The following is a 26422-nucleotide window of genomic DNA, read 5'->3' as shown; positions in this document are numbered from 1 at the left end:
CATTTATTAAGGATCGCATTTTGCAATGCGATCAGGGCATGCAGTACCGCCCATGATCGCATTGCAAAATGCGATCATACCGGCCGAATGTATGACCCGGCACATGCAGGGAGACGGGCTCCGAAAAGAGCCCGTCCCTGCGATGTGTCCGGAGCGCATTCCGGGCTGCTGCGCATGCGCAGTCCCGCGGACTGCACATGAGCGGCGCCCATTGCCGGCGGAGGGATCTAGAAGATCCCTCCGCCGGCTGAAATGCGGTAAGTGCCCATAGGTGACAGCGGCTAACGCTATCTGAAGATAGCGTTAGCTGCTGGGGTCAATATCGGGAATGATTAGCATTCCCGATATTGATACATTTGGCAGCATCACATCCCCCATAGAAACCTATGGGGGAGGCAGCTGCCGGCGGCAATGGAGGGATCGCAGCAGGTATCGGAGATACCTGCTGCGATCCCTCCTTCATACATTCGGGGGATACTAAGTATTTGAGGTAAACCCCCGAAAACAGGTGTTTTCGGGGAATCCACCTCAAATGCAGTTTGATAAATGGGCCCCTATGGGAGAGACGTCATGACGTCTCTCCCATAGTGCAGAGGAGCAGCCGGGCGGACAGCAGCGGACGCGGGGCTTAGCTTAAGGTAAGTATGAGCTTCATTATTTTTTTTTTTTAGTGCAAGCGGGCTACTGGGGGCATTACTGGCGGGGGGCATTACTACAGGGGACATTACTCGGGGGGGGGGAGCATTACCACTGGGGCATTACTCGGGGAGGGGGGAGGCATTACTACTGGGAACATTGCTGGCGGGGGGCATTACTACATGGGACATTACTCGGGGGGGGGGGGGAGCATTACCACTGGGGCATTACTCGGGGAGGGGGGAGGCATTACTACTGGGGGCATTACTACAGGGGACATTACTCAGGGGGGAGCATTACTACTGGGGCATTACTCGGGGAGGGGGGATTACTACTGGGGGTATTACTCAGGAGGGAGGCATTACTCGGAGGGGGAGGCTTTACTACTGGGGGCATTAATCAGGGGGCATTACTATTGGGGGCTCTACTAGAGAGGGAGCATTAGTATTGGGGGCACTAACAGAGAGGCATTACTACTCGGGGCATTTCTACAGAGGGCTCTACTAAATGGGGAATGACTACTGGGGGCATTACTATTGGGGGCACAACTACATGGGTATTACTACTGGGGGATTTATACAGGGGGCATTACTACTAGGGCAAAACTATTGGGCACACACCCAATTACTACTGGGGGGCATTACTATTTGGGGCACAACTACAGGGGTATTACTACTGGGGGCATTTATACAGAGGGCACTACTGAGAGTATTGCATAAGGGGCACTGCATACGGGGCACTACCACTGTGGGCACTGACACTACTGGGGGCTCTGCATAAGGTCCCCATTGCGCATAACCCCAGTTTGTCACATTTAATAGGGGCCCCCACATGTTTGTTGCCCAGGGGCCCCCACAGACCTTAATCCGGCCCTGATGAACTGTGTCATGAAAGCGTATGTAGTAGAGCAGGAGCTCACTGTACCAAGGCTATACAGTATCTATGGCATGAAGAGATAACAACATAGTGTCATATGGAAAACATCAATGCTTCTTCAACTGCATTATAAGATAATGATCACAGATAGTGTCACTCATTACCAACTGAGAAATCAATCACTCAGACCAAGTGATGTGTTCCTACTAATTGCCCTCCCTAAAATCTGACTGCCCAAAGCAACTGCCCCATTATGGGACCACCCGTTTGTATGTGTTCTTTTAATATGGCTACCCAAATGTTCAGGACAATGTTGCAGTCACATAGATATAGTGACAAAGCAATAAACCAATGAACACTTAAGGAAACGCATTGCTAGCTTCCATACACACAGTTCCACACATACTCATGTGCATTTACTATAATGATGTGATTTTGGCGTGGGCCGATCGGCTGTGTCGTATACTGTAGGTGTGTTACCTTGCCCTCCAGTCCGGCTAGCAGTTTGGCCAGCATGTTTTGCCACTCAGACTCCTGTATGGACAGTTTCTTGATGAGATCCTCCAGCACGGCGTTGACCTCACCGATGGCGGCCTCCAGTTGACCCTGTCCCACTTTGGTTTCCAGCGCCCGTTTGTCAGCTTTCTGTAGGAGAGGTATTGGTAAAGACTACCTGTCTACACTCATCCTGGTTATTTACCCACCATGGTACTTCTTATATATGCTTGTACACGTATTTCCCTACCCTCACTCTGCCCTATATACAGCTTTACCTACTGTAAACTTGGCCTCACCTGTCCATACTTGTCCACATATTTACCATCCCATACCCAACCCCACCGGGGATCCGGTCAAAATCCCGACAGTTGGGATACCGGTGATTAGAATGCCGGTGCCAGAATCCCGACACCTGTCAGAATCCCGTCTCCGGCACCCCGATGGTAAGTGGCTGTGTTAGGGGGAGAGTTAGGTTTAGGCATTAATGGGGGAGGGTTAGGTTTAGGGTGCAGGGAGGGCAAGGTTAGGTTTAGGCAACGGGGAGGGAGGGTTAGAATACTGACCAACAAATGTTGATATTCTCACCTTGTTGGGATGCTGGTGTCGGGATTCTGACCTGACCGCGGGTATCCCAAGTACCGGCAGCCCGTACCCAACCCATTTACCCACAGTTCTGCCCACTGTATTCACTTGTACAAGCCCTCCCCCCATGCTATACCCTCCTGTGTACACTTGGCACCGCCTGACTACACTCGGCAAGTTGTCTCTCCACTGTGGCATCTTCTTTCCACCTTTTCCAAATGTGTCCCAGCCTCTGTATTTCCTGTCTGCATCTTTCCAGTTATATCCCCAGCACTGACCTCCTGTCTGCACGTATCCTGGTCTTATTATACTTCTAGTCTGCCCCACCTTCCTGTGCTACCTGCTGCCATTACCTTCCTCTTCTCCTCCTATCCAGTCTACTCACCCTGGTTTAGATTAATTCTGACAGATGGAGCCGCATGAACTCACTACCACCATCCAGGCTTTAGGCAGAGGGCAGCGTGTCCTGCAATCACAGTAAGAGATGTGTGCTCACCAAATTCAGTTCCAGCATTAATTCCTCACTGTTCAGCTTCTTCCTCTCCAGCTCATCAATCTGGCTTTGAAGTGTCTGCGAGAAGGAGAGAGGTCTTGTAGTCACTGGTCGGTTATCTTACTGCACTTAGTGAAACAGCCACTGGTTCTCCCTTACATCAAAGAGAACCTGTAGGGGGAAATCTAACACTGGTCCTCAGGTATCTGTGCAGGTGATGTAACCCACACCGGCCAATCAGATCCTAGCAGCCATGTTTCTACTGTAAAAAGGGCACTTTTGCACCAGTTTTCATAAATGTTTCCAATATGTTTTATTACTGAGAGCATAATTCATGTGCATTACACCTAATAACAACTAAACACTGTGAAAAACCTTACCCAACGCGTTTTATTACTGACAGCATAATTCATGTGCATTACACCTAATAACAACTAAACACTGTGAAAAACCTTACCCAACGCGTTTTATTACTGACAGCATAATTCATGTGCATTACACCTACAGTAATAACAACTAAACACTGTGAGGAACCTTACCCAACGCGTTTTAATACCGAGAGCATAATTCATATGCATTACACCTAATAACAACTAAACACTGTGAGGAACCTTACCCAACGCGTTTTATTACTGAGAGCATAATTCATGTGCATTACACCTACAGTAATAACAACTAAACACTGTGAAGAACCTTACCCAACACGTTTTAATACTGAGAGCATAATTCATGTGCATTACACCTAATAACAACTAAACACTGTGCAGAACCCAACCTACCCAACGCGTTTTATTACTGAGAGCATAATTCATGTGCATTACACCTAATAACAACTAAACACTGTGAAGAACCTTATCCAACGCGTTTTATTACTGAGAGCATAATTCATGTGTATTACACCTAATAACTAAACACTGTGAAGAACCTTACCCAACGCGTTTTATTACTGACAGCATAATTCATGTGTATTACACCTAATAACTAAACACTGTGAAGAACCTTACCCAACGCGTTTTATTACTGAGAGCATAATTCATGTGCATTACACCTAATAACAACTAAACACTGTGAAAAACCTTACCCAACGCGTTTTATTACTGACAGCATAATTCATGTGCATTACACCTACAGTAATAACAACTAAACACTGTGAGGAACCTTACCCAACGCGTTTTAATACCGAGAGCATAATTCATATGCATTACACCTAATAACAACTAAAAACTGTGAGGAACCTTACCCAACGCGTTTTAATACCGAGAGCATAATTCATATGCATTACACCTAATAACAACTAAACACTGTGCAGAACCCAACTTACCCAACGCGTTTTATTACTGAGAGCATAATTCATGTGCATTACACCTAATAACAACTAAACACTGTGAAGAACCTTACCCAACGCGTTTTATTACTGACAGCATAATTCATGTGCATTACACCTACAGTAATAACAACTAAACACTGTGAAGAACCTTACCCAACGCGTTTTATTACTGAGAGCATAATTCATGTGCATTACACCTACAGTAATAACAACTAAACACTGTGAAGAACCTTACCCAACGCGTTTTATTACTGAGAGCATAATTCATGTGCATTACACCTACAGTAATAACAACTAAACACTGTGAAGAACCTTACCCAACATGTTTTAATACTGAGAGCATAATTCATGTGCATTACACCTAATAACAACTAAACACTGTGCAGAACCCAACTTACCCAACGCGTTTTATTACTGAGAGCATAATTCATGTGCATTACACCTAATAACAACTAAACACTGTGAAGAACCTTACCCAACGCGTTTTATTACTGAGAGCATAATTCATGTGTATTACACCTAATAACTAAACACTGTGAAGAACCTTACCCAACGCGTTTTATTACTGACAGCATAATTCATGTGTATTACACCTAATAACTAAACACTGTGAAGAACCTTACCCAACGCGTTTTATTACTGAGAGCATAATTCATGTGCATTACACCTAATAACAACTAAACACTGTGGAAAACCTTACCCAACGCGTTTTATTACTGACAGCATAATTCATGTGCATTACACCTACAGTAATAACAACTAAACACTGTGAAGAACCTTACCCAACGCGTTTTATTACTGAGAGCATAATTCATGTGCATTACACCTACAGTAATAACAACTAAACACTGTGAAGAACCTTACCCAACGCGTTTTATTACTGAGAGCATAATTCATGTGCATTACACCTAATAACAACTAAACACTGTGAAGAACCTTACCCAACGCGTTTTATTACTGACAGCATAATTCATGTGCATTACACCTACAGTAATAACAACTAAACACTGTGAAGAACCTTACCCAACGCGTTTTATTACTGAGAGCATAATTCATGTGCATTACACCTACAGTAATAACAACTAAACACTGTGAAGAACCTTACCCAACGCGTTTTATTACTGAGAGCATAATTCATGTGCATTACACCTAATAACAACTAAACACTGTGAAGAACCTTACCGAACACACAAGAATAGTATGGAGGCAGATGCATGCTGTAATTCACGTATCAGAACACACACTAGTGCTCTCAGATGATACCAATAACAATATACTGCTACCCATCTGACCATCTAAGCGGACAATAGTACATAGCACAATAATGAATGGGACTGCAAGGTAGCAAGGTGATTAGCATTGCTGTCTCACAGTGCTGAGGTCATGGGTTAGATTCTGACCAGAGGGACCTTGAATCGCCAGCACCTACCCATGTGGCAGCTTGTTATCTGATTCTCCTATCTATCAAAGTGCTAATGTTATTTCTCCTTGCTGTGCCCCCCGCATCCCCCCTATCTGTGCTCCGGGAACCCACTCTTGCAACCAGTTCTGGCGCCGTCCCTTCCGTCTCCTCACCGCGGTCTCTGACAAATCTGTCGCCAGCTTATCGGTTTTCATGTCCAGCCGCTGTAAGGCCAGGGAGAGATCACGAAGCCTCCCCTGGAGGGTCTCCATGTCCGTCTTGTTCTGCGGGATAAGAAAAGCACAGTGGAGATAACCGGTTACAGCTCTCTGGAAAGGCCTGTGTATAGTATAGTGTGACCATCATGACAATGCAGTCTATCAATTCACTAGGAAATAGTAACATCGCTAAGGCACGAGGCACAATTGTACCTCATGCCTCAGTAACATCACCTAGTGAATTGACAGACTGAATATTGGTCCAGCTAACAAAAGCCCCCCCCCCCCCCCAATTGTGTGCATTGCACTCTATGAACAAAGGGGGAGGTGTATCAACCCTTGGAGGGAGATAAAGTGGAGAATTTGCCTAAAGCAACCAATTAGCTTCTAGATGTCATTTATCTAGTGCAGCCTAGGAATGACAGGTAGATGCTTATTGGTTGCTTTAGGCAACTTCTCTATCTCTCTCCAAGGCTTGATACATCTCACCTTTAAGACTTTAAGGTCATACAGTAATTAGAGGTGAGTTCCCTTCAACTACCAGACACTGATCCCTGCAAACGCAGCATATTATATAAGTGTACTGCAATGCAGATCTCTGACACGTAGCTAGTGATGATATAGCACACAGCTTATATAGTGGGACTACTACAGCGCTCATTAATGTACATTATAATGTTATTAATATAATCTACAGCAGTGATTGTATTATTCATTAACAAAAAAATCTGCTCTTCCTAATGGCATCACTATTGCTGGGCATACACTACCAAATAAAATGTCTGTCAGACCGACAGACATTTTATCTGGCCGGCTGCCAGCCGCAGATGTCCCCGGCATACACTGTGAGATTTCTCTCACAGTGTATTCGGCAGACATCTGCGCTCCGCCCCCGGGGGAGGAGAAATTTCCCTGTTCCTTCCGTAGGAAGGAACACAGGAAATGTCTGTCTGTCGGCTGCGTTGGGTATACACTGCCCGTTGCGGCCGACAGTTTACTGGGAAATATCGCATCGGACGGGCATGCTGGACAATCGGTCGCCCCCCCCACACGCTACAATTATCGCGGCGATCCGACGATATCGGGCGGATCGTCCCGATAATTGTAGCGTGTATGGCCAGCATATGCAATATTTAGATGTTGTTACAGGCGTTTTTTACATAACCTGACACCAGCTGTATAGTAAACAGAAAAAACACAAAATAAACAAAAAAAAAATGGCAGATGCTCAATCAATCGGGCAGTACTTTTCAGGTGCATGAAAGGGAGGGGTCATACCAAGTAGAAAAAGGAGGGGGGTTTAACCCCCTATTGTTCCTCAGCACACTGAATTATACTTGCAACAATATATGAAGACTATATGGTAATAGAGATTCAGAGATATTAGTTGCATGCATTTGCAAATACATGGGAAGCTGCTAGGCCACGTCACGGCTTCTCTGTCACTAGCAGTCCCTAGCAGCTGTATAGTGTAATAATATAATCACGTGTACTCGTGATATGTCAGGTCACACTGCAATGAGCATCAGCGATATCGCAACCTCACAAACCTTTTTATTATCGGTGAAAAGCTTCTCCACGTCCTGGTGCAGGGCTTGCAGCTGCTGTAGCAGATCCTCTGGGATCCCTATTTTTCCTGCAAAACACAAGAAGTTTGTGAAACGTGGGGAGCGGAAATATGGGCAGCCCGTATGTATTTCACAGTTCTCCATAGGGACCTGTCACACACACAGATTAAAATAACAACCTGTCCGTACAATGGTCCATTCCCATCTTATGAGAGAGCAGGGAGCAGACATTTATAAGGACCAGCCAATCAGATTCTTCAGAGAATGAAAACAAATGTCTGATTGGCTGCTATACGCAACAACGCCTCTCTTTCACCTACACCTGTAGAACAGTTTTCCTAAATGCCCACCGTGTCGCAGTCCCAAATGTATGTTCGACTCCTTAACTCTAATTGTGTCCACTGTCCTGCAACTTTTCTTTGCTTTGCTTTATTCATATATTTTTGAGTACTAATATGTTATCCTAAAGGATAACAAATGTTACATATCAACTAACACCTCCCAGACCGGCGACATTAGTTCTGCAATGGCATTTGCTTTTCCCTACTTGTTTCAGTGCGGCTTCCGACCAATAGAGAAGAAGCTAGATGGAAAAAATCTCCAGGCGGGGCAGTTTGGAAAGTGGGGGCTGGGGCAGATTACACCGCAGGTGATAAAGAAATGTGTTATATGAAAACGCTGGAACAGTGATGTCGATAGGATCAGATGCGGCCCCCCGAGCCTTCACCAGTGACCCCAGCTACTTCCTGCTCTATTGTCAGATTTGCTGGTTACAGCTTGTGGACACGTGTAAATCACCGGCTGATATTATGTTATTCCTGACAGGTGTCTCTCTCATTGATTAAATTAATTGTTTAACATATAACCCAGCCCATCCTGACTGCCCTGTTGAAGGTAAGAGGGACACCCGTGTGGCCCCTGAAGCTTATCGGGTGTCCTATAACTGGGCTGCTTATCTCAGGAGACAATAATGTCATATGCCAGAGGTTCCCAAACTCCGCCATTGCAGTCCAGGTTATAAGGATATTCATGCTTGAGCCCAGATGGGTAAATCAAATTGACTGTGGTACTAATTAGTTCACCTGTGCTCAAGCATGGATATCCTTAAAACCTGGACTGTAATGGCGGAGTTTTGGTACCTCTGTCATATGCTGATCTTCATCTGAATCTACAGAAAACATTGACTGGATCTATTCAGGAATACGGACATCAAGAGGATAATCACCGTCCTGTGGTAACTAGTAACAGGCACACGCTGCTGACCCTGGACGCACAGGTATAGAGCACAGTAATGGCTCATTGCCTCACACAGACGGGACAAAGTCTCTGTGTGCGTATATACAGCTCTTAGTAACCAGACCTGGCTGCTAATGATGCAATGATTTGTTATTTGCCAGTAAATGCCAGGATACATTGAATCATCAACACAAACGCAAGTCTACAATTATTGTACAAGTGAACGGGATAACAGGTCCCACAAAACCTGTGCCCACTCAGCCGCAGAAGAACTACAAGTTCTAGCATACCCGGAAGTTACAGGTTCTTTACAGGAGAACTCTTGTTAATATAACTGTATACTATAATGCCTGTAACATGGTCAAAGTATATACAAATAAATATACTGTATATAACCTTTTATTTATAAAATGCCCGATACAAAGTAAATACATTTTTAATACGTTTTCTATCCCACCCCATAAATAGATTTGACGCCACAAAATGTGGAACTTCCAGGTATCTCTATCAAGAGGATTCAGACATTGCTGAAAAGTTCTTAGTTACTGGCTTCACCTGATTGGACAAGTGACATCACTAGTTGCTGCCTATTGGCCAAGCTGCTGCAATCATGTAAACAGGTGCCACAGGCCACAGAAGAGGCGTTCCATCTTTGGAATGATACAGTATAAGCAATATGTGGGGGAGTTACATATTCGAGGGGGTTGGCGATGGGGCATCGTAGGGAGCGTCAGAATGGGCAGGGAATAAAAATTAGTTGTTTACATGGACACCCCTTTTTAAGAGCCAGATAATTTAGCTGGAAGCACCTGCCTGCAGCCACAGCTCAGCCTGTATGATATACTTGTCACTTACCCATCTCCAGATCTAAACGCCTCAACTCCTCCTCGATGCCCTGAACGCGGCGCTCCAGCTCTCCATGTCTCCCGGACAGTGTCCCCAGGCCTCTCAGGACCTTCTTCACATTCTGCTGCTTGGTTTCATGGCTGAGTGCCCAGTCTGAGCTCTGGTGTATACACAGCTATATGTCAGCTTGGTGATGCCACATTAGTATCACACCCTAATAAAGTGTTACTGCGGAGCTGGCTGCAGTGGTATCAACACCAGATGGTCGATGGATAAAAGGTCTACTGGTACAAAAGGTTGACTGTCTAAAGGTTGACAGTGCTAAAGGTCAACATGGTTAAAAGGTTGACATGTTCAAATGGTCTACAAACAAATGGTTGACACGGTTTTTATGGTTTTTCAACATATTAGGCTTAGAGTTAGGCACTAGGGATAGGATTAGGCAACAGGGGGAAGGTTGGTGTTAGGCTGCCGGAGGATACGGTCAGAGTTAGACACCAAGGGGAAGGTTAGGGTTAGGCACTAGGGGGAGGGATAGGGTTAGGCACCAAGGGGAGGGTTAGAGTTAGGCACTAGGGGGAGGGATAGGGTTAGGCACCAAGGGGAAGGTTAGGGTTAGGCACCAAGGGGAAGGTTAGGGTTAGGCACTAGGGGGAGGGATAGGGTTAGGCACCAAGGGGAAGGTTAGGGTTAGGCACAAGGGGGAGGGATAGGGTTAGGCACCAAGGGGAAGGTTAGGGTTAGGCACCAAGGGGAGGGTTAGAGTTAGGCACTAGAGGGAGGGATAGGGTTAGGCACCAAGGGGAGGGTTAGAGTTAGGCACCAAGGGGAGGGATAGGGTTAGGCACCAAGGGGAGGGTTAGAGTTAGGCACTAGGGGGAAGGATAGGGTTAGGCACCAAGGGAAAGGTTAGGGTTAGGCACCAAGGGGAAGGTTAGGGTTAGGCACCAAGGGGAAGGTTAGGGTTAGGCACTAGGGGGAGGGATAGGGTTAGGCACCAAGGGGAAGGTTAGGGTTAGGCACAAGGGGGAGGGATAGGGTTAGGCACCAAGGGGAAGGTTAGGGCTAGGCACTAAGGGGAGGGATAGGGTTAGGCACCAAGGGGAGGGTTAGAGTTAGGCACTAGGGGGAAGGATAGGGTTAGGCACCAAGGGGAAGGTTAGGGTTAGGCACTAGGGGGAGGAATAGGGTTAGGCACCAAGGGGAAGGTTAGGCACTACGGGGAGGGATAGAGTTAGGCACCAAGGGGAAGGTTAGGCACTAGGGGGAGGGATAGGGTTAGGCACCAAGGGGAAGGTTAGGGTTAGGCACCAAGGGGAAGGTTAGGGTTAGGCACTAGGGGGAAGGATAGGGTTAGGCACAAAGGGGAAGGATAGGGTTAGGCACCAAGGGGAAGGCTAGGGTTAGGCACTAGGGGGAGGGATAGGGTTAGGCAGCAAGGGGAAGGTTAGGGTTAGGCACCAAGGGGAAGGTTAGGGTTAGGCACTAGGGGGAAGGATAGGGTTAGGCACAAAGGGAAAGGATAGGGTTAGGCACTAGGGGGAGGGATAGGGTTAAGCACCAAGGGGAAGGTTAGAGTTAGGCACTAGGGGGAGGGATAGGGTTAGGCACCAAGGGGAAGGTTAGGGTTAGGCACTAGGGGGAGGGATAGGGTTAGGCACCAAGGGGAAGGTTAGGGTTAGGCACTAGGGGGAGGGATAGGGTTAGGCACCAAGGGGAAGGTTAGGGCAGTGGCGTAACTAGGGGGGGTCGGGCACGGTCCGGCCCGCCCTGGTTAGCCACCAGTGTAGCTCGACCGCAGTGAGTGCGGTCAGCGCTACACATTTACAGAGGACCGGCGCTAGGCTTCCAGCGCCGGTCCTGTGCTGCACACCTGAGCCCGTTCCCTCCCCCTGAGCGCTTGCCCAATAGCGCCAGGAGGCGGGCTCAGGCTGTGCAGAACACACACATCGCCGCCAGCGCTGGCGGCGATGCGTGTGTTAAACAGCAGCAAATGAGAGTCAGATAGACTCTCATTGACTGCTGCAGCACCCACTGCAAGAGCCGGACTTCCGTCCGGCTCCTGCAGTGGGTAATGGGACAGACGTCATGACATCATGACATCTCTCCCATAATGCTGAGCGCGCCAGCCCGGGAGGACTTGCGGGCGGCGGGAGAGGTGTCGCGGTCCAGAGCAGCAGCGTGGATACAGGTAAGTATATTTTTATATATATTTTTTTAAAACCTGTCTGCACTACTGGGGTCACAACGGGGGAGGGGGGTGGCTACTACTAGGGGGACCTCTACTGGGGGTGGGGGCACAACAGGGGGGTGGCTACTACTGGGGGCACCATTATTGGGAGGACCTCTACTGGGGGGGGGCTATTACTGGGGGCACAATTATTGGGAGGACCTCTACTGGGGGAGGCTATTACTGGGGGAACTTAATCGGGAGGGGGAAACTCAACTGGGGACAACTACTTGGGGGGGGACTACTACTGGGGGCATTATAAAAGGGGCCTACTACTAGGGGCACTGCACTGGGGGGACTACAGCTGGGGGCAATAATAGGAAGGACCACTCCAGGGGGACTGGATAGGGGGGTCACTACTGGGGGCCTGCATAAGGGGGACCACTACTGGGAAAACTGCATGGGGAGGACTACTGCTGGGGGCACTATATAAAGGGCACTGCATAGGGGGGGACTACTACTGGGGGCACTATATAAAGGACACTGCATAAGGGGATACCACTACTGGGCGCACTGCATTGTGGGGACTGCTACTGGGGGCACTGCATAAGGGGGAACACTACATGGGGCACTGCATTTGGGGGGACCACTACTGGGGGCACTGAGTAAGGGGAACTAATTGGGGGCTGTATAAGCGGGACCACTACTGGGGATACTGTATAAGAGGCACTACTATGGGCCTGCATAAGAGGGACCACAACTGCATACTGGGGGTACTGTATAAGGGGTACTACTGGGGTTAAGGTGCATATGAATAGGAATGTTCAGCGTGAAAATAAAGGGGTGTGTCATGTTGACACGACCCATTTTTAAGTGACCACGCCCATTTTTTTTACGCATCTCAGGGTCTTTTGGGGCGGGAGGGGGGCTCCCTTTTCAAATTTGGCCTGGGCTCCAAATACCCTAGTTACTCCACTGGGTTAGGTTTAGGTACCAAGGGGAGAGTTAGAGTTACGCACTAGCGGGAAGGTTGGGGTTGGGCTGCTGGAGGAGACAGTTAGAGTTAGGCACTAGGGGGAGGGATAGGGTTAGGCACCAAGGGGAAGGTTAGGGTTAGGCACTAGGGGGAGGGATAGGGTTAGGCACCAATGGGAGGGTTAGGCTGCCGGAGGAGAAGGTTAGAGTTAGGCACTAGGAAGAGGGATAGGGGGTTAGAGTTAGGCACTATGGGGAGGGATAGGATTAGGACCTAGGGGGAGAGTCAGAGTTAGGCACTAGGGGGAGGGAGAGAGTTAGGCACTAGGGGGAGGGATAGGATTAGGCACTAAGGGGAGGGACAGAGTTAGGCACCAATGGGAGGGTTAGGGTTAGGCACTAGGGGGAGTGTTAGGATTAGGGTTAAATTACAAACAGAAAACATGCGTTGACCATTTTTGTGTCAACCATTTGAACATATCAACCTTTTAAACCTGTAGACCTTTTGCACTATCGAACTTTTGTCAGTCGACTTTTGGTCCATGTCAACCTATTGCATGTCGACCATTTGGTGTTGACCTATTGACTGTCTACCTTTTTATTGTCGATCATTTATACCACACCCTGATGAGACATGCCGCATGATAAACTAAGTGGAGATCCATGGGATTCCTGTATGACGCTTGTGCCTTGGGTTTATACAATGGTGTATTAGCCACAGCTGAGCTCTGTACTTTTCTTGCAGTGAACAAATGGCATGATGTTGAGCTGCACGTTATGCCAACGCAATTCCGGCCGCCTGCAGCAAATGGCATGTGAACGGAACGCTAATGCAACTGTACGCCAGTATTCAGAGATGCGACTGAATTTGGCGGGCACTGCGCGCACACACACATGATTCAGAATAGGTGGTAAATCTGTCAAAACACTCACGGAACGTTTGTGAACACGCAGCTGCCGCTCAGTTGCCACACAGCAACGCCCTCGCTGCCATTGTTGGGAAACCACGCACGACTCCAAATGTCCGTGCAAATCCGTCGGTGGAGTCCAACACTCCACCATCGGTGCACCAACGTGATCCCCGTCCACACTTGCAATGCCCTATGGCTGGCGCAGTATCTCCTTCTGAGCCTTCTCTAAACATGGCCTTTGTGGCGGCGCATTTGAGAAAGCAGTCGCGTTCTCTGACACACCCATGAGGTTACCTTTTTTTGCGTCCACTTCAAGCCGTCTCCCAGTCACCTCCCAGGAACGGCCATGGCTTTCCGCCGCCAGCTTAGTGAGAGTGATTCCCTGCGCAGCTACACTCTGTGGTACGCATGCGCCGTAGGGGTATCCGGGACTTTTTACGCATGCGCAATAGCAAATAATGGCTCAACTGCGCAAACATTGTCACGGTGTCTAACTCAGGCCTAGGAGTCAGTTTAGCAGTCCAAAAAGAAGACCCTTAGAACTGTGTAACATAATAACAAAAGTTATTTCCTTCTTGAAACACATCATTACCTGAACACATCCATCATTACTGAGGGGGCTATGGGCCTGAGTCAGAGCCGGACGCTCTGACCAGAGCGCTTGCTCTGAATCAGGGCCCTCCTCCATGAAAATGGAGCGGCCTCCTGGACGCTCGTATAGCTGTGGGTGACCACCCACAGCATATGCGAGCGGCCAAAAAGATGGTCGCGATGGTCTTGACCATCGCGACCATCGGACTTGCGACGGAGACCCTGCGGTAGGGTCTCCCAGCCACAAGCCCTGGAGTGATTTTGGCTCTATCAGAGCCAAAATCACTCCCACTGACATCACTAGTGATGTCAGTGGGGCCGGCCCCAGACGGTAGGCGTTCCCATGGGAACGCCTCCGTCTGGCAGGCACGCCCCCGGCACGCCCACCAAAGGGGGCGAGCTGTCAATCAACATCGACAGCACGCCCCCTTTGGTACGAGACCCGGAGCGATGGAAAGCCTGTCGCTCCCCGGGTCTCGCGCATGCGCACAACGGAGCTCCCTCCGTCGTGCGCATACACAGTGGGGAACATCGACCCGCTTGCGAGCGTACTGCCGCTCGCGAGCGGGTCTGAATGACCCCCTATATTCAGCAAAATATGGCATTTAAAAATGTTATTTATTTATTTTTAAGGAAAAGTTAGGAAGTGGCTAAAACAAACCAATTATGTCCCTGAGTGTATACAAGTCTTTGTTTTTAGGACGTTTAGGTATGGAACTCCCAACCGCAAACGAGACTGGCTTCTATGCGCGTGCGCCAAATTACTGGGGCCTTTCTGAGCAGTCGCTGGTCTGAAATATCGTTAAAGAGCAGGGAAAGGGAAGAAATGGGATCTCACCGCACAGGTATATAATCACCAAATATATATACAAGCGAGTATGGGGGGGCAGCGTTCTATGACCACTAATAATCAGAATAAATGTACCATATAAATTCAGTAAATGTATAATCGTGGAGATGCTTCTCAGAGTCAAATTAATCTAGAACAACACAGGTAGGAGGTCTAACCACCCACCAAAGACTCTATAGCGAGAGCACTCAAATAGCATATGGATGCCAACAATACGAGTCTAGTTAAAACAACCTTTAATACAACCACAATGTCATTTAAAATCAACTCACAAAAACATATAACATGATACTGTAGAGTGTGATAAAGTGCAAAAGCTGCACACAATCACTGATAATGACTGTTGTTTCAAGGGGATTCTGTATAAAAGGGGTCTCTCACTTCCTATCCTATACCTCTAGGCAAGATAGGAGGCAGTAGAACCTCCTGTACAACAGATCTATGTATCCCTGACTTTCCTGATCTATTGTCTGAGCAAAAGCAGAGCTATTTGTTGGTTAATTTTGACATATACTTTATAGAGCTCCCAGATCAATTAGAACCCTTTTCCAGCTCTGGGAGTATTTTATACCTATATTTTAAAACATTATATGTTATATATATATATATATATATATTATATATATATATATATATGTATGTATGTTTGTAATATTTCGCCGTTCTGTAGGTACATAGGAACCTGAGATGTGATCCTATTACCTGTGACTATTCTGTTCTTGTGTCATTTCTTTTGCACTTTATCACACTCTATCACAGTGGCTCCCAAACTGTGCCCCGTGGCACCCTGAGGTGCCTTGTGACACTAGCAGGGGTGCCTCAGGTTGGTGGTCCAGCACCTAATGAAATTATTTATGGTCAATGTAATGTAAATATGTGGACAAACAGAAGTGTAAACCTGTCCCCCACCACATAACTGAGCCTAAGGATGACAGGTGAGCACAATTTACTTCACTTTACTAAATTGCTACATTTTTTTCTGATTTTCTCAATAACAACCTTTTGGCTTAGAGGTGCCGTGAGAACAATGCTGATACTCTAGGACGCCATGGTTCTTAAAAGTTTGGGAACCACTGCTCTATCATGTTATATGTTTTTGTGAGTTGATTTTAAATGACATTGTGGTTGTATTAAAGGTTAAGTTTTAACCAGACTCATATTGTTGGCATCCATACGCTATTTCAGTGCTCTCGCTATAGAGTCTTTGGTGGTTGGTTAGACCTCCTACCTGTGTTGTCCTACATTCGCTGGTCTGGCACCTGCTCGAGAGGCCCCAGCTTTGCTCTTATGAGAACAGAGTGGGGGCTCGTCCCAAAATGTAGTTATGGAGCCAAGCGACGTAGAGTTCCACCACTGACAGTTAAGACGTTACCCTCTAACAGTTGCAGTGGAGTGTCAGGGTCACGCTGAACAGTGTACTCTACCTCCATGGTTCATATATGAAAAATTACATTTAGTCCCTCAGTAGATGTTTTTGGAATGTCAAATAAAATGTATATACTGTAAGCTACGTACATTGCATTTACAAATGCCGCAGGCAGCAATTCTGAATCTGGCTGAATAGTCTGTGTAAAAATGATATTTAAAGACAATTGTAGCACCATTTCCAAATAAACTTGGCCCATGTTCAGGAACTCTGCTCCCCCACCCCACAGTCTGTAGTCCTACACGAGCTCACCTTGTCGGTCAGAGCATCATGTAACAAGGGCCAGGACACCAGGTCGGACGGCTCCGGGAACGAGTACAGCTTACTGTGCAGCTTCTCCTGTCAGAACGGAGAGATGTATCAGTCAGTTCCACATGCTGTCATGGTGTAATGGTTAGCATTACTGCCTCACAGCAATAAGGTCATGGCTTCAATTCCCACCATGGCCCTAACTGTGTGGAGTTTGTATATTCTCCCTGTGCTTGCGTGGGTTTCCTCCGGGTACTCCGGTTTCCTCCCACACTCCAAAAATATACTGGTAGGTTAATTAGCACCCAACAAAATTAACCCTAGTGTGTGAGCATATGATAGGGAATATAGGCCCTCATTCAGAGCCGTACGCTCTGAGCAGAGCGCACGCTCTGAATGAGGGCCGGGCTCCATTTTCATGGAGCGTCCTCCTGGACGCTCGTATAGCTGTGGGTCACCACCCACAGGCTATACAAGCGTGCATTTTGATGGCCGCGATGGTCGTGACCATCGCGACCATCGAAATTGCGAGCCGGAGCCTGCGGTTGAGGTTTTCAACCGCAAACTCCGGAGTGATTTTGGCTCTATCAGAGCCAAAATCACTCCCACTGACATCACTAGTGATGTCAGTGGGCCGGCTTCTGACGGGAGGCGTTCCCGTGGGAACGCCCGCGTCAGGGAGGCACGCCCACCAAAGGGGGCGTGCTGTCAATCAACATTGACAGCACGCCCCCTTTGATCGGACACAACGAGCGAAGGAAAGTCCTTCGCTCGTCGTGTCTGGCACATGCGCACGACGGAGCTCCCTCTGTCGTGCGCATGCTCAGTGCAGACCATCGACCCACTTGCGAGCGGACAGCCGCTCGCGAGTGGGTCTGAATTAGGCCCATAGATTGTAAGCTTCACTGGGGCAGGGACTGATGTGAATGGGCAAATATTATCTCTGTAAAGCGCTGCGGAATATGTGTGCGCTATATAAATAACTGGTAGTAATAATAATAATAATAATACATATGTGATCACACTTCCATTGTCCCTGAGTATCATTTATACAGATTCTGTATACTCACATTCTGCAGAATAGCAATAATCTCTTGTGTTACAAGGCTGTAAGAGACAGGTGTCCTAGCTGCACTACAACGTCTAAAAGGAAAAGTGTAGGTGTTGCCCATAGCAACCAAATATATTCTAGCTTTCATTTATCCAGTACATTCCAGAAAATGAGAGCTAGGGGTAAAGTTACTAAAGTGAGAAGTTTTAGAAGTGATGTTGCCCATAGCAACCAATCAGATTCCACTTAACATTTAACTAGCACCTTCTAGAAGATAACAGCTAGAATCTTATTGGTTGCTATGGGCAATGTCACTTCTAAAACTCACTTCTGAAAACTCTCACTTTAGTAAATTGACCCCCTAGAGTCTGATTGGCTGCTATAGGCAACATATCTAATTCTGCTTTTCTTTCTTTAATATATTGTGGAACATTTATGGCTCATTCCTGGTGGGCACCTACCAGCTTGTCAGCCAGTATGGGGATATTCTGGGCCTGTCCCTCCAGGTCTTGCAGCCTCCTCTCAACCTGCTGGATGTTTATCTGCAACGAGACACCAGACAAAGGTTTAGTTTGTTCTTCTGCTAAGAAAAAGGCAACACACTTGGGATGGGGGTAACCGTATGGGGGACGGCTCAGTATGACCATTAAGAGACACAAATAAGCTATAAAGTGGCTCGTGTAACGTGTCTGCGCCCTGATCCCATGCAGGAAAAGACACACAGAAGAACAAGCACGTCTAACATGAATACGTTCAGTCCGACGGGTATCAAGGTGCGTCCAACAGTGTAACAGCAGCATTTGCGTCCGTCACACGTCGGGCGTACAAGTGTGTGTACCCAATACCCCACGATTGTATAGAGACGTAGAGTGACAGCGTTAGTGGTAAAAGGTACAATCTACATTATCCTATTTGTGCACAATACAATAATGTAAAGAAGTGTCACATACACAAGAGTGAATAGAGCGCTGACCGTTATTAATAGATATGAAAGTCACATTGTCAACATGAAATGTAAGTAAATAGTAGCAGACATAGAAATGATGTAAAATAAAAAATAAAATTAATGTTAAATAACATCGTTTCCCCCCATACGGATGAAACAGAATCTTCTTTCCCTGCCACAGTCCACATGGAAATGTCAATGAAGCGGTGTTAAGGCGACTGCCGCTTCATATAACATAACAGCCACGCTACTGATTTATCAGCTGGAGGGGTTAATACACAATCACAAAAAGAGAAGCGCGCAGATAGCGCTGCCGATCATCACTATTATCAGTGCGTAGTATCGTTATACCGGCATCCAGCACCCAGGGACACACATCCTGACAGGTGTGCCTTCGCCCGCGGCTATTCCAGCCGCAATAGCGTGATCATGCCCTTACTGTAATTGGCCTATACTTGCCAGCCCCTTCCCTCCCATGTTCTGGCAAGTCAGGCAGAAGAAGACGTAAATGTATAAAGTACAATTACATGTGGATATACTGTACATACATGTTTTTCGACACACGAGCAATAAGGAAAGAGGTATATTATCTGAGAGGTACAAAACGCACTTACAACTCTCTATGAACCTCTTAGTAGCTAAAAAAAAGTACTAGGAGCATCCAGTCAATGAGTATTTACAGTAAGTCATACTCTAGGTGACCCTGTTCGTGGGTAGGTATATAGGACCTCATTCAGAGTTGGTCGTTGCGGCCGCACGGTCGTACGCCACCGATGTTCGCTAAATTGTGCATGCGTAAAGTTCGCATTGCGCGTGCGCAAACTAGCCGCTACGATCAGAAATTTCGCTCTCCTAGAACACAGCCAGGTCGGTAGTTTGAGTGACAGGATGAGGCGTTTGTGGGTGGTAACAGGGGAAGGTGCTTGAAAACGGGGGAGTGGAGATCCGAACACAGGCGTGCCTCATTATGCGAACGGCGTTTAATGGGAGTGCATAAATTACAAAGTAGCGTCATGGCACATGTGACATGGGCGGTTTTACACTGACATGATCGTAGAGCTTAAGAGAAGGTATGGTCAACCTTTAGCTCTACGACCAGTTCCGATGGTTACCGATGCTCGCGATTAATCCTTATATGGCCGGAGATGACGTGTAATGCGTACGAGAAGGGGGCGTATTTTTTGCGTTCCGACCGCTTCCTCCCCTTGGTCGGCCAGCTACCAATCCGACCTTAGGGACGCAACATGCGAGTGCATCATTTGCATATCCGACCCCTTTTCCAGTACGACCGTGCGGCCGCAACGACCGACTCTGAATGAAGTCCATAGTTCTCAGCAATGTGCGGCTGCGATGCGCCCAATTATCCATACTACTGGAGACCAGTCATTTTCCAGTTACTTGGAGAGACTGGCCCTTGGCCTATACAATGACTATCCCACTATGGAACACTTTCATTAGTCAGTTCAGGGGTTTCATACCTTTGCTGAGTACATATAGTTGTACAAATTAGATTAGATTAGAGATTGGAGAGGCATAATAGGTTGTTTTGGATCCTGCCTCCAGCAGTGACAGGTGTAATACATCACAGGTGCCAGCTCTAACAGGCAATTAGTGCCAGCGACGGGGTGACTTTATCAGGGATCTACCTTTGCCACCAGGTCACTGAGGGACCCCAGCCTCTCCTCGATCAGCTGGTTGGCCTGCCTGAGGCTGTTGAATGTGCTGAGCAGCTCCTGGAAGGCGCTCATGACCTGGAGGAAGAGAGAAACAGCGCCAACCACTGGCCGGTTAGAGGATATTTCATATCTGCAATAAACTATACAGTATGATCTCCATCCTATTCTTGCCCAGAATATGTTCCTGTTTCTACATAATTGAAGAGAAGACACTCCATTATCAGTGTCATCTAGGAGCTCCCTCTAGATGACCAGAATTATTAGTATCGAAACCACAGTCCTGGTCTTTCACCTCTAGAAGGTTTTAAGGAAAGGTCTGCTCCCACCGTCATGGAGGGACTGGGTGGCCTGTTTGAGCCGGTGGGGAGGAAATGACGGAATCCTGGTCCTTTTACCCAAACCATTGTTACATTCTGGTATGTAGGTCCCCCCCCCCAGGCAGGCAGCCATCTCTACAATCCTCATATAGCCAGCAGGATCCGACCAACGTCAAGCTAAAGTGCACCCTCTTAGCTCACCAGTTATTTCAATGTCTCACCTTGTTGACTCCACCTTCATTCGCCTCCACCTTCTTCTTCAGCTGCATTAGCTGCCACATCTCCTCTATGGGCTTATTCTGCGCCTGGCTGGCATGCAGGAGACTGGTGGAACTGGGCAGGGAATCCAGGTGATGGAGCCTGGCCTCCATCCCAGCGACTTTGTCCTGCAGCTGGTGGAAGAGAGTAGACGGCTTGCCCGAGTCCTGGGCGCTGACCAGCCCTGGCTGTATGAATTCCCTCTCCTCCTGGGACAGCTTCCTCTGTATGTCCCCCAGCTGCAGGTGTTCCAGGAGGCCATGGAGCAGGGAGTGGAGGGCGTTAAAGTTAACAGCGCCAGGTTCTGGGGAACCTATGGCCAAGTTCACCAACTCCTTGAAGGACACCGACATGGTGGAGATAGCTGGGAGACCTGGAGGAGAGATGGGGGGGATCGTACAGTAAAGAAATTACACACAACAGAGAAACACACATACATACAGTATATAAGTTTGCATGCTTCGTACAGTATATTGGAATATGATATGCTATAAATAATATGTAACAAAAGTAACACTGTCAACCACGTTGTTCCTTATATGAGTTGGGGAAATATCTGTATGTTACACAGTGCACAGAGGTGGCTGTTATATGGTTATGTGTAAACCGATTCATGGTCAGGACAATCACAAGTCATTGACATTACCACTCACCAGGCACAGGAAATGTATGAGGGCCATGCCATGTCATGTGGGTCAGGGGTCCCCACCTGACCATATTCTATTCTGACAGTTGCACCCTCCCCAAATACACTTTGAGGGCCACAGTTTTGTTACTATTACATATTGTGAATTACATTTTTCCCAAAGTTGTTCTGACCTATATGCCAACCTTCGTGTAAAATGTTATCAATATTGGAGATGGTCAGGTGGGGAGGATCTTCAAAATTGGTCCACTTGACATGAAATGACCATGTGGAACTGCAAGTCCCAGCATGACCTTAATCAAAAGCTTAATATAGGTCTCTGTTCAGTATATGCCCTAACATGCCCTGCCGTTCCTCTATAACTGAGATGATATATTTCCCTGTGCTTTACTGGACAGCTTGTTTTGCTAATGTGCTGATTGTAAATGCCATTCAAACAAAACAAGCTGCAATGAAAAAATAATAAAACCATTAATAATAAGGATACGTTCTCACATACTATCTTATGCTATTTCCTCTGCCTACCTTGTATCACAGAAACCAGGAGTTTAAATCTGCAGATATTCCAAATGCACCCCACTCTGGTCCCTACCAGCAGGTCTCCTCCCGATACTTTACCTTCTGAAAGATGAAAGGCGGTGATGAGATGTTCCTAATAGCTGTACTTAGAGTGCAAGCTCTTCAGGCAAAGCTTGTGCATGCTGATTTCCGTAGCACACAATGACCCCCCTCCTAGCAACACTTGCAGTCACTCCTCCTCTCTCCCAGACTGTACTAGGAAGTTTTCCCCCTCGGTTGCCAGGACACCGAGAAACGCCTGATAATCAGCAGCAGGCACTTCTAGCCTAGTGTTTGTGTCCTGGTTACTACCTCGCAGACTGCTGCCGGTAACTTAACCCACCCCAGCTGGAAATGACACACTCATATATACACATGGATATACAGTATATATATATACAGGTTGAGTCTCCCATATACAAAATGCTTGGGACCAGGGATATTTTGTGTAACGGAGTTTTTGGAATATTTACATACCATAATGAGATCTCGTGGGGATGAGACCCAAGTCTAAACGCAGAATGCATTTATGTTTCATATACACCTTATACGCACAGCCTGAATGTCATTTTATACAATATTTTTAATATATTTGTGCATTAAACAAAGTTTGTTTACACTGAACCATCAGAAAGCAAAGGTGTCACTATCTCAGTCATGCTAAAAAAAATCTGTACTTTGGAACATTCCGTATTTGGTATGGGAGACTCAACCTGTATATACATATATATATATATGAAGATGATGGTTCTTGGATCGCGCACTGGGCCTGATTCAGAGCCGCTCGTAAGCGGCCGCTCGTTCGCTCCGAGCGATGTTCGCACATCTGCGTATGGGTTGTAATACGCATGCGCGAATCAGTCAGTGCGGTCGGAATTCGTGTGCTCGCAAAATAGCCAATGCCTGCTAATTTGAGTGACAGGATGAGGCGTTTGTGGGTGGTAACAGGGGAAGGTGCTTGAAAACGGGGAGTGGAGATCCGAACGCAGGCGTGCCAAACGGTCAAAACGGGCGTTTTAAGGGTGTGCATAATTAACAAAGAAGCGTCATCCACCACGTCACTTGGTTGTCTTTTAGCCTGAACTGCTCGCATGATTGCGGTAGGAAAATGCTACAAGAATAGCGAGCAGTTCATACGCCGTTCGATGTACTCGAAAAAGTAATCTGGAAAATGGGGTGGAGAGGACAAGCGCCAAATAGTGTGATAAATTTAAAATAAATGTGCCCGTGCTCAAATAATAATGTGCGTACCAAAAGAAAGTTCTTTAAGGCTTATCTGAAAATCCTGTCGGTGGATGAATGAACAAGGCTGGACCCGGGTTACTAGTGCCAGAGAGGACCTTGATGAGAGGAGGCTCTTGGCAGAGCCAGATGGGAAAGAACAATAATATAGTATAGTACTTCCAATATAGGGAACCTCGTAATGGTGGTTATGCGTACCCAATATATTCTTGTATGAGTGTATAGAGTAATATCCTTGGTTGCTCATCCGAATTTCTTTTTCCTTTTAGCCCCAGAGATGCCCACATAAAGTGGTGATGGGCTTCAAATGAAACAAATATCCATCATCAACAGTGGTGTATTAAAACAGGGGGGCTTTAATACATATATAGAATAACAAACAAAATATGGGACAAGTTAACACAAGGAATGAATAAAAATGCTTATCTGTGAGGTGGTATCCAATCTTTCTGAGAAAGGCTGGTAGGTCCCAACGCGTTTCGTCGCCTGAGGAAAGATTTGATACCACCTCACAGATAAGCATTTTTATTCATTCCTTGTGTTAACTTGTCCCATATTTTGTTTGATATTCTATATATGTATTCTAGCTTCAAGAACTGAGAGGCCAGATTAGACTTTGCCAAAAAAAAAAATATAAAAATGCCAACCCAGTTCTGGTTTATCGTCCTTTGGACTTATCAATACTAAGATCGACCTGTACCAGAATGATGGGAAGACAAAAGTATGGGGAAGGCTTGGGATGGCTCATGATCCGAAGCATACCATATCTTCTGTAACACAGGGTGGAGGCAGTGTGATGGCATGGGCATGCATGGCTTCCACTGGGCACTGGGTCACTAGTGTTTACTGATGATGTGGCAGAAGACAGAAGCAGCCGGATGATTTCTGATGTGTATAGAGATGTACTGTCTACTCAGAGTCAGCCATTCAGCAAAGTGGATTGGACAGCGCTTCACAGTACAGATGGACAATGACCCAAAACAGCAACGCAAAGCTGAGACACAGAAGTGGCACATTCTGCAATGGACGAGTCAATCACCTGATCTTAACCCGATCGAGCATGTATTTCACTTTCAAAAATTAAAGTAAAGATCCACGAACAAACGAGTGAAGACAACTGCAGTAAAGGATGTGGGTTCGATTCTCACTAAGACCCTAACTATGTGGAGTTTGTATATTCTCCCTGAGCTTGCATGGGTTTTCTCTCACACTCCAAAAATATACTGGTAGGTTAATTGGCTCCCAACAAAAAGTAACCCTAGTGTGTATGTGCATGTCCGTGTGGTAGAGAATATAGAGTGTAAGCTCCACTGGGGCAGGGACTGATGCTAATGGCCAGATATTCTCTGTAAAGCGCTGCGGAATACGTGCGCTATATAAATAACTGGTAATAAATAAATATAGGTGAACATTTGAATTTATTTCCGAGCACACAATGCAGCCGCACCGCCGCCTGACTTCAGTACAACTCTGAAACAAGCCCTATGTTTTACTGTTTTTATGTTCTTTATTTTGTAGCTACATTTGCTTGGACAGTCGCAGGGCCTGATTCAGATTTTTAGAATGTAAGCTCTTACGAGCAGGGCCCTCTACCCTCTTGTGTTTCTCCCTACTGCATCTACTTCTTACTCACCACTAGGGCACCTAACACTTGGTTGCTTTGCATTGTTGCTTATCTGGGTGTTATGGTCGCTAATGTAGCAATGTATATTATCCATGTCCTGGTCCTGTATTGTATTGTAATGTAAGTCACTGGTCACCTATTTGTTTGTGTACTGTGTAAGGCGCTGCGGAACACTTGTGGCGCCATATAAATAAATGATAATACTAATAATAATTCAGCACGGATCGCAACTGAAACAGCGTACGCAGTCGGCCGATTGTTGCGTACTGCAACACTACAATCGCACTGCGATCACACAGAGCACGGTAAGTCATTGAAAGTGAGTGACAGGCAGTATGCATTTGGGGGTGGTGACAGGGGGGTTGGTCTGAGAAATGCAGGCGGCTGTTCGTTTGAACACCGTAGCATGGGCGTGCATAAATTAGCCACTGCGACGGCATACGCAGCTTGAGTACTTACTGCGTGCGACGAGGTTAGCAATTTGTGAGTAAGGTCAGACCTGCTGTAATTGTGCATCAGGGACCGATGTTACTCCATGTTCCCGATGAGTACGCAGGTCTGCAAGGTACTACGGATATGAAATAGCGGTAGTGGGAGGCAGTGGGCGTCTCTATGCTGGCAGTGCGACGGCATTGCGATAGCATTCATTAGCATAATTTCACAGCAGACCTGCGTACGATTACAGAGCTGCAATCGCAACTTCGATCCATGCTGAATTAGGCCCACAGTACGCTTCCAGGATCGCTCACACGGTGCAGTATCTGCTCAGCTTTGGCATCACGCCCCCTAGTGGACTGTTCATGTACTTCCGCATATAAGATAATTCCCTGCAGCCGTGAGCTTACAATCGTCAGGTGCCTATCCATTAGGCGACCTGAAAGTCTGAACATCTAGCGTTCAGACCTTCAAATCGCCGAGGTGCAGTGCCCGCACTAAACGTCATTCAGTGAAGGAGCCCGACCTCCTATCCCTGAACATGCCGACATGTACATGTACGGACGTCAGGTTGACGGGGCATGTTCAGTAGACGGTCGGGGACGGCAAGGACCGTTCCTCAGTCCTTGCCGGCTATCCATTACCCGACTTTGTGAACGATGCGACCAAAACCTCCTGGTTTTGGTCACATTGTTCACAAAGTCGGGTAATGGATAGGCCCCTTAAGGGGTCTATTTACTAAGCAGTGTTAGGAGAGAGTGAAAAGTTATAAGGTGCCAGCCAATCAGCTCCCAACTGTCATCTCACAGGCTGTG

The 26422-nt window shown here is 46.9% G+C and overlaps 1 protein-coding gene across 3 annotated transcripts in view; it reads right to left on the bottom strand.

The window, feature by feature from the left end:
* The window catches only part of CUNH16orf96 (chromosome unknown C16orf96 homolog), a 39897-nt gene that overhangs the window by 9675 nt on the left and 3800 nt on the right, over positions 1-26422 (bottom strand). The window contains exons 1-10 of one of the 3 annotated variants that reach the window (XM_088446863.1): positions 22367-22468; positions 21066-21475; positions 20498-20602; positions 18367-18447; positions 16858-16944; positions 9692-9842; positions 7583-7668; positions 5988-6098; positions 3089-3163; positions 1993-2157 (exon numbers count right to left, since the gene is read on the bottom strand). In XM_088446863.1, coding sequence (XP_088302989.1) covers positions 1993-2157; positions 3089-3163; positions 5988-6098; positions 7583-7668; positions 9692-9842; positions 16858-16944; positions 18367-18447; positions 20498-20602; positions 21066-21455 — 1251 coding nt within the window. In that variant the 5' untranslated portion in view covers positions 21456-21475; positions 22367-22468. Of the gene's footprint in view, positions 1-1992; positions 2158-3088; positions 3164-5987; positions 6099-7582; positions 7669-9691; positions 9843-16857; positions 16945-18366; positions 18448-20497; positions 20603-21065; positions 21476-22273; positions 22346-22366; positions 22469-26422 lie in introns of those variants that run through there. The other 2 variants (XM_088446865.1, XM_088446864.1) reach the window with 2 other exon arrangements.

Source organism: Taudactylus pleione, unplaced genomic scaffold, assembly GCF_031769625.1.
Source record: "Taudactylus pleione unplaced genomic scaffold, aTauple2 ptg000407l, whole genome shotgun sequence".
Classification (NCBI taxonomy): Eukaryota; Metazoa; Chordata; class Amphibia; order Anura; family Myobatrachidae; genus Taudactylus; species Taudactylus pleione.
This window is presented reverse-complemented; position numbering and strand designations above follow the sequence as displayed.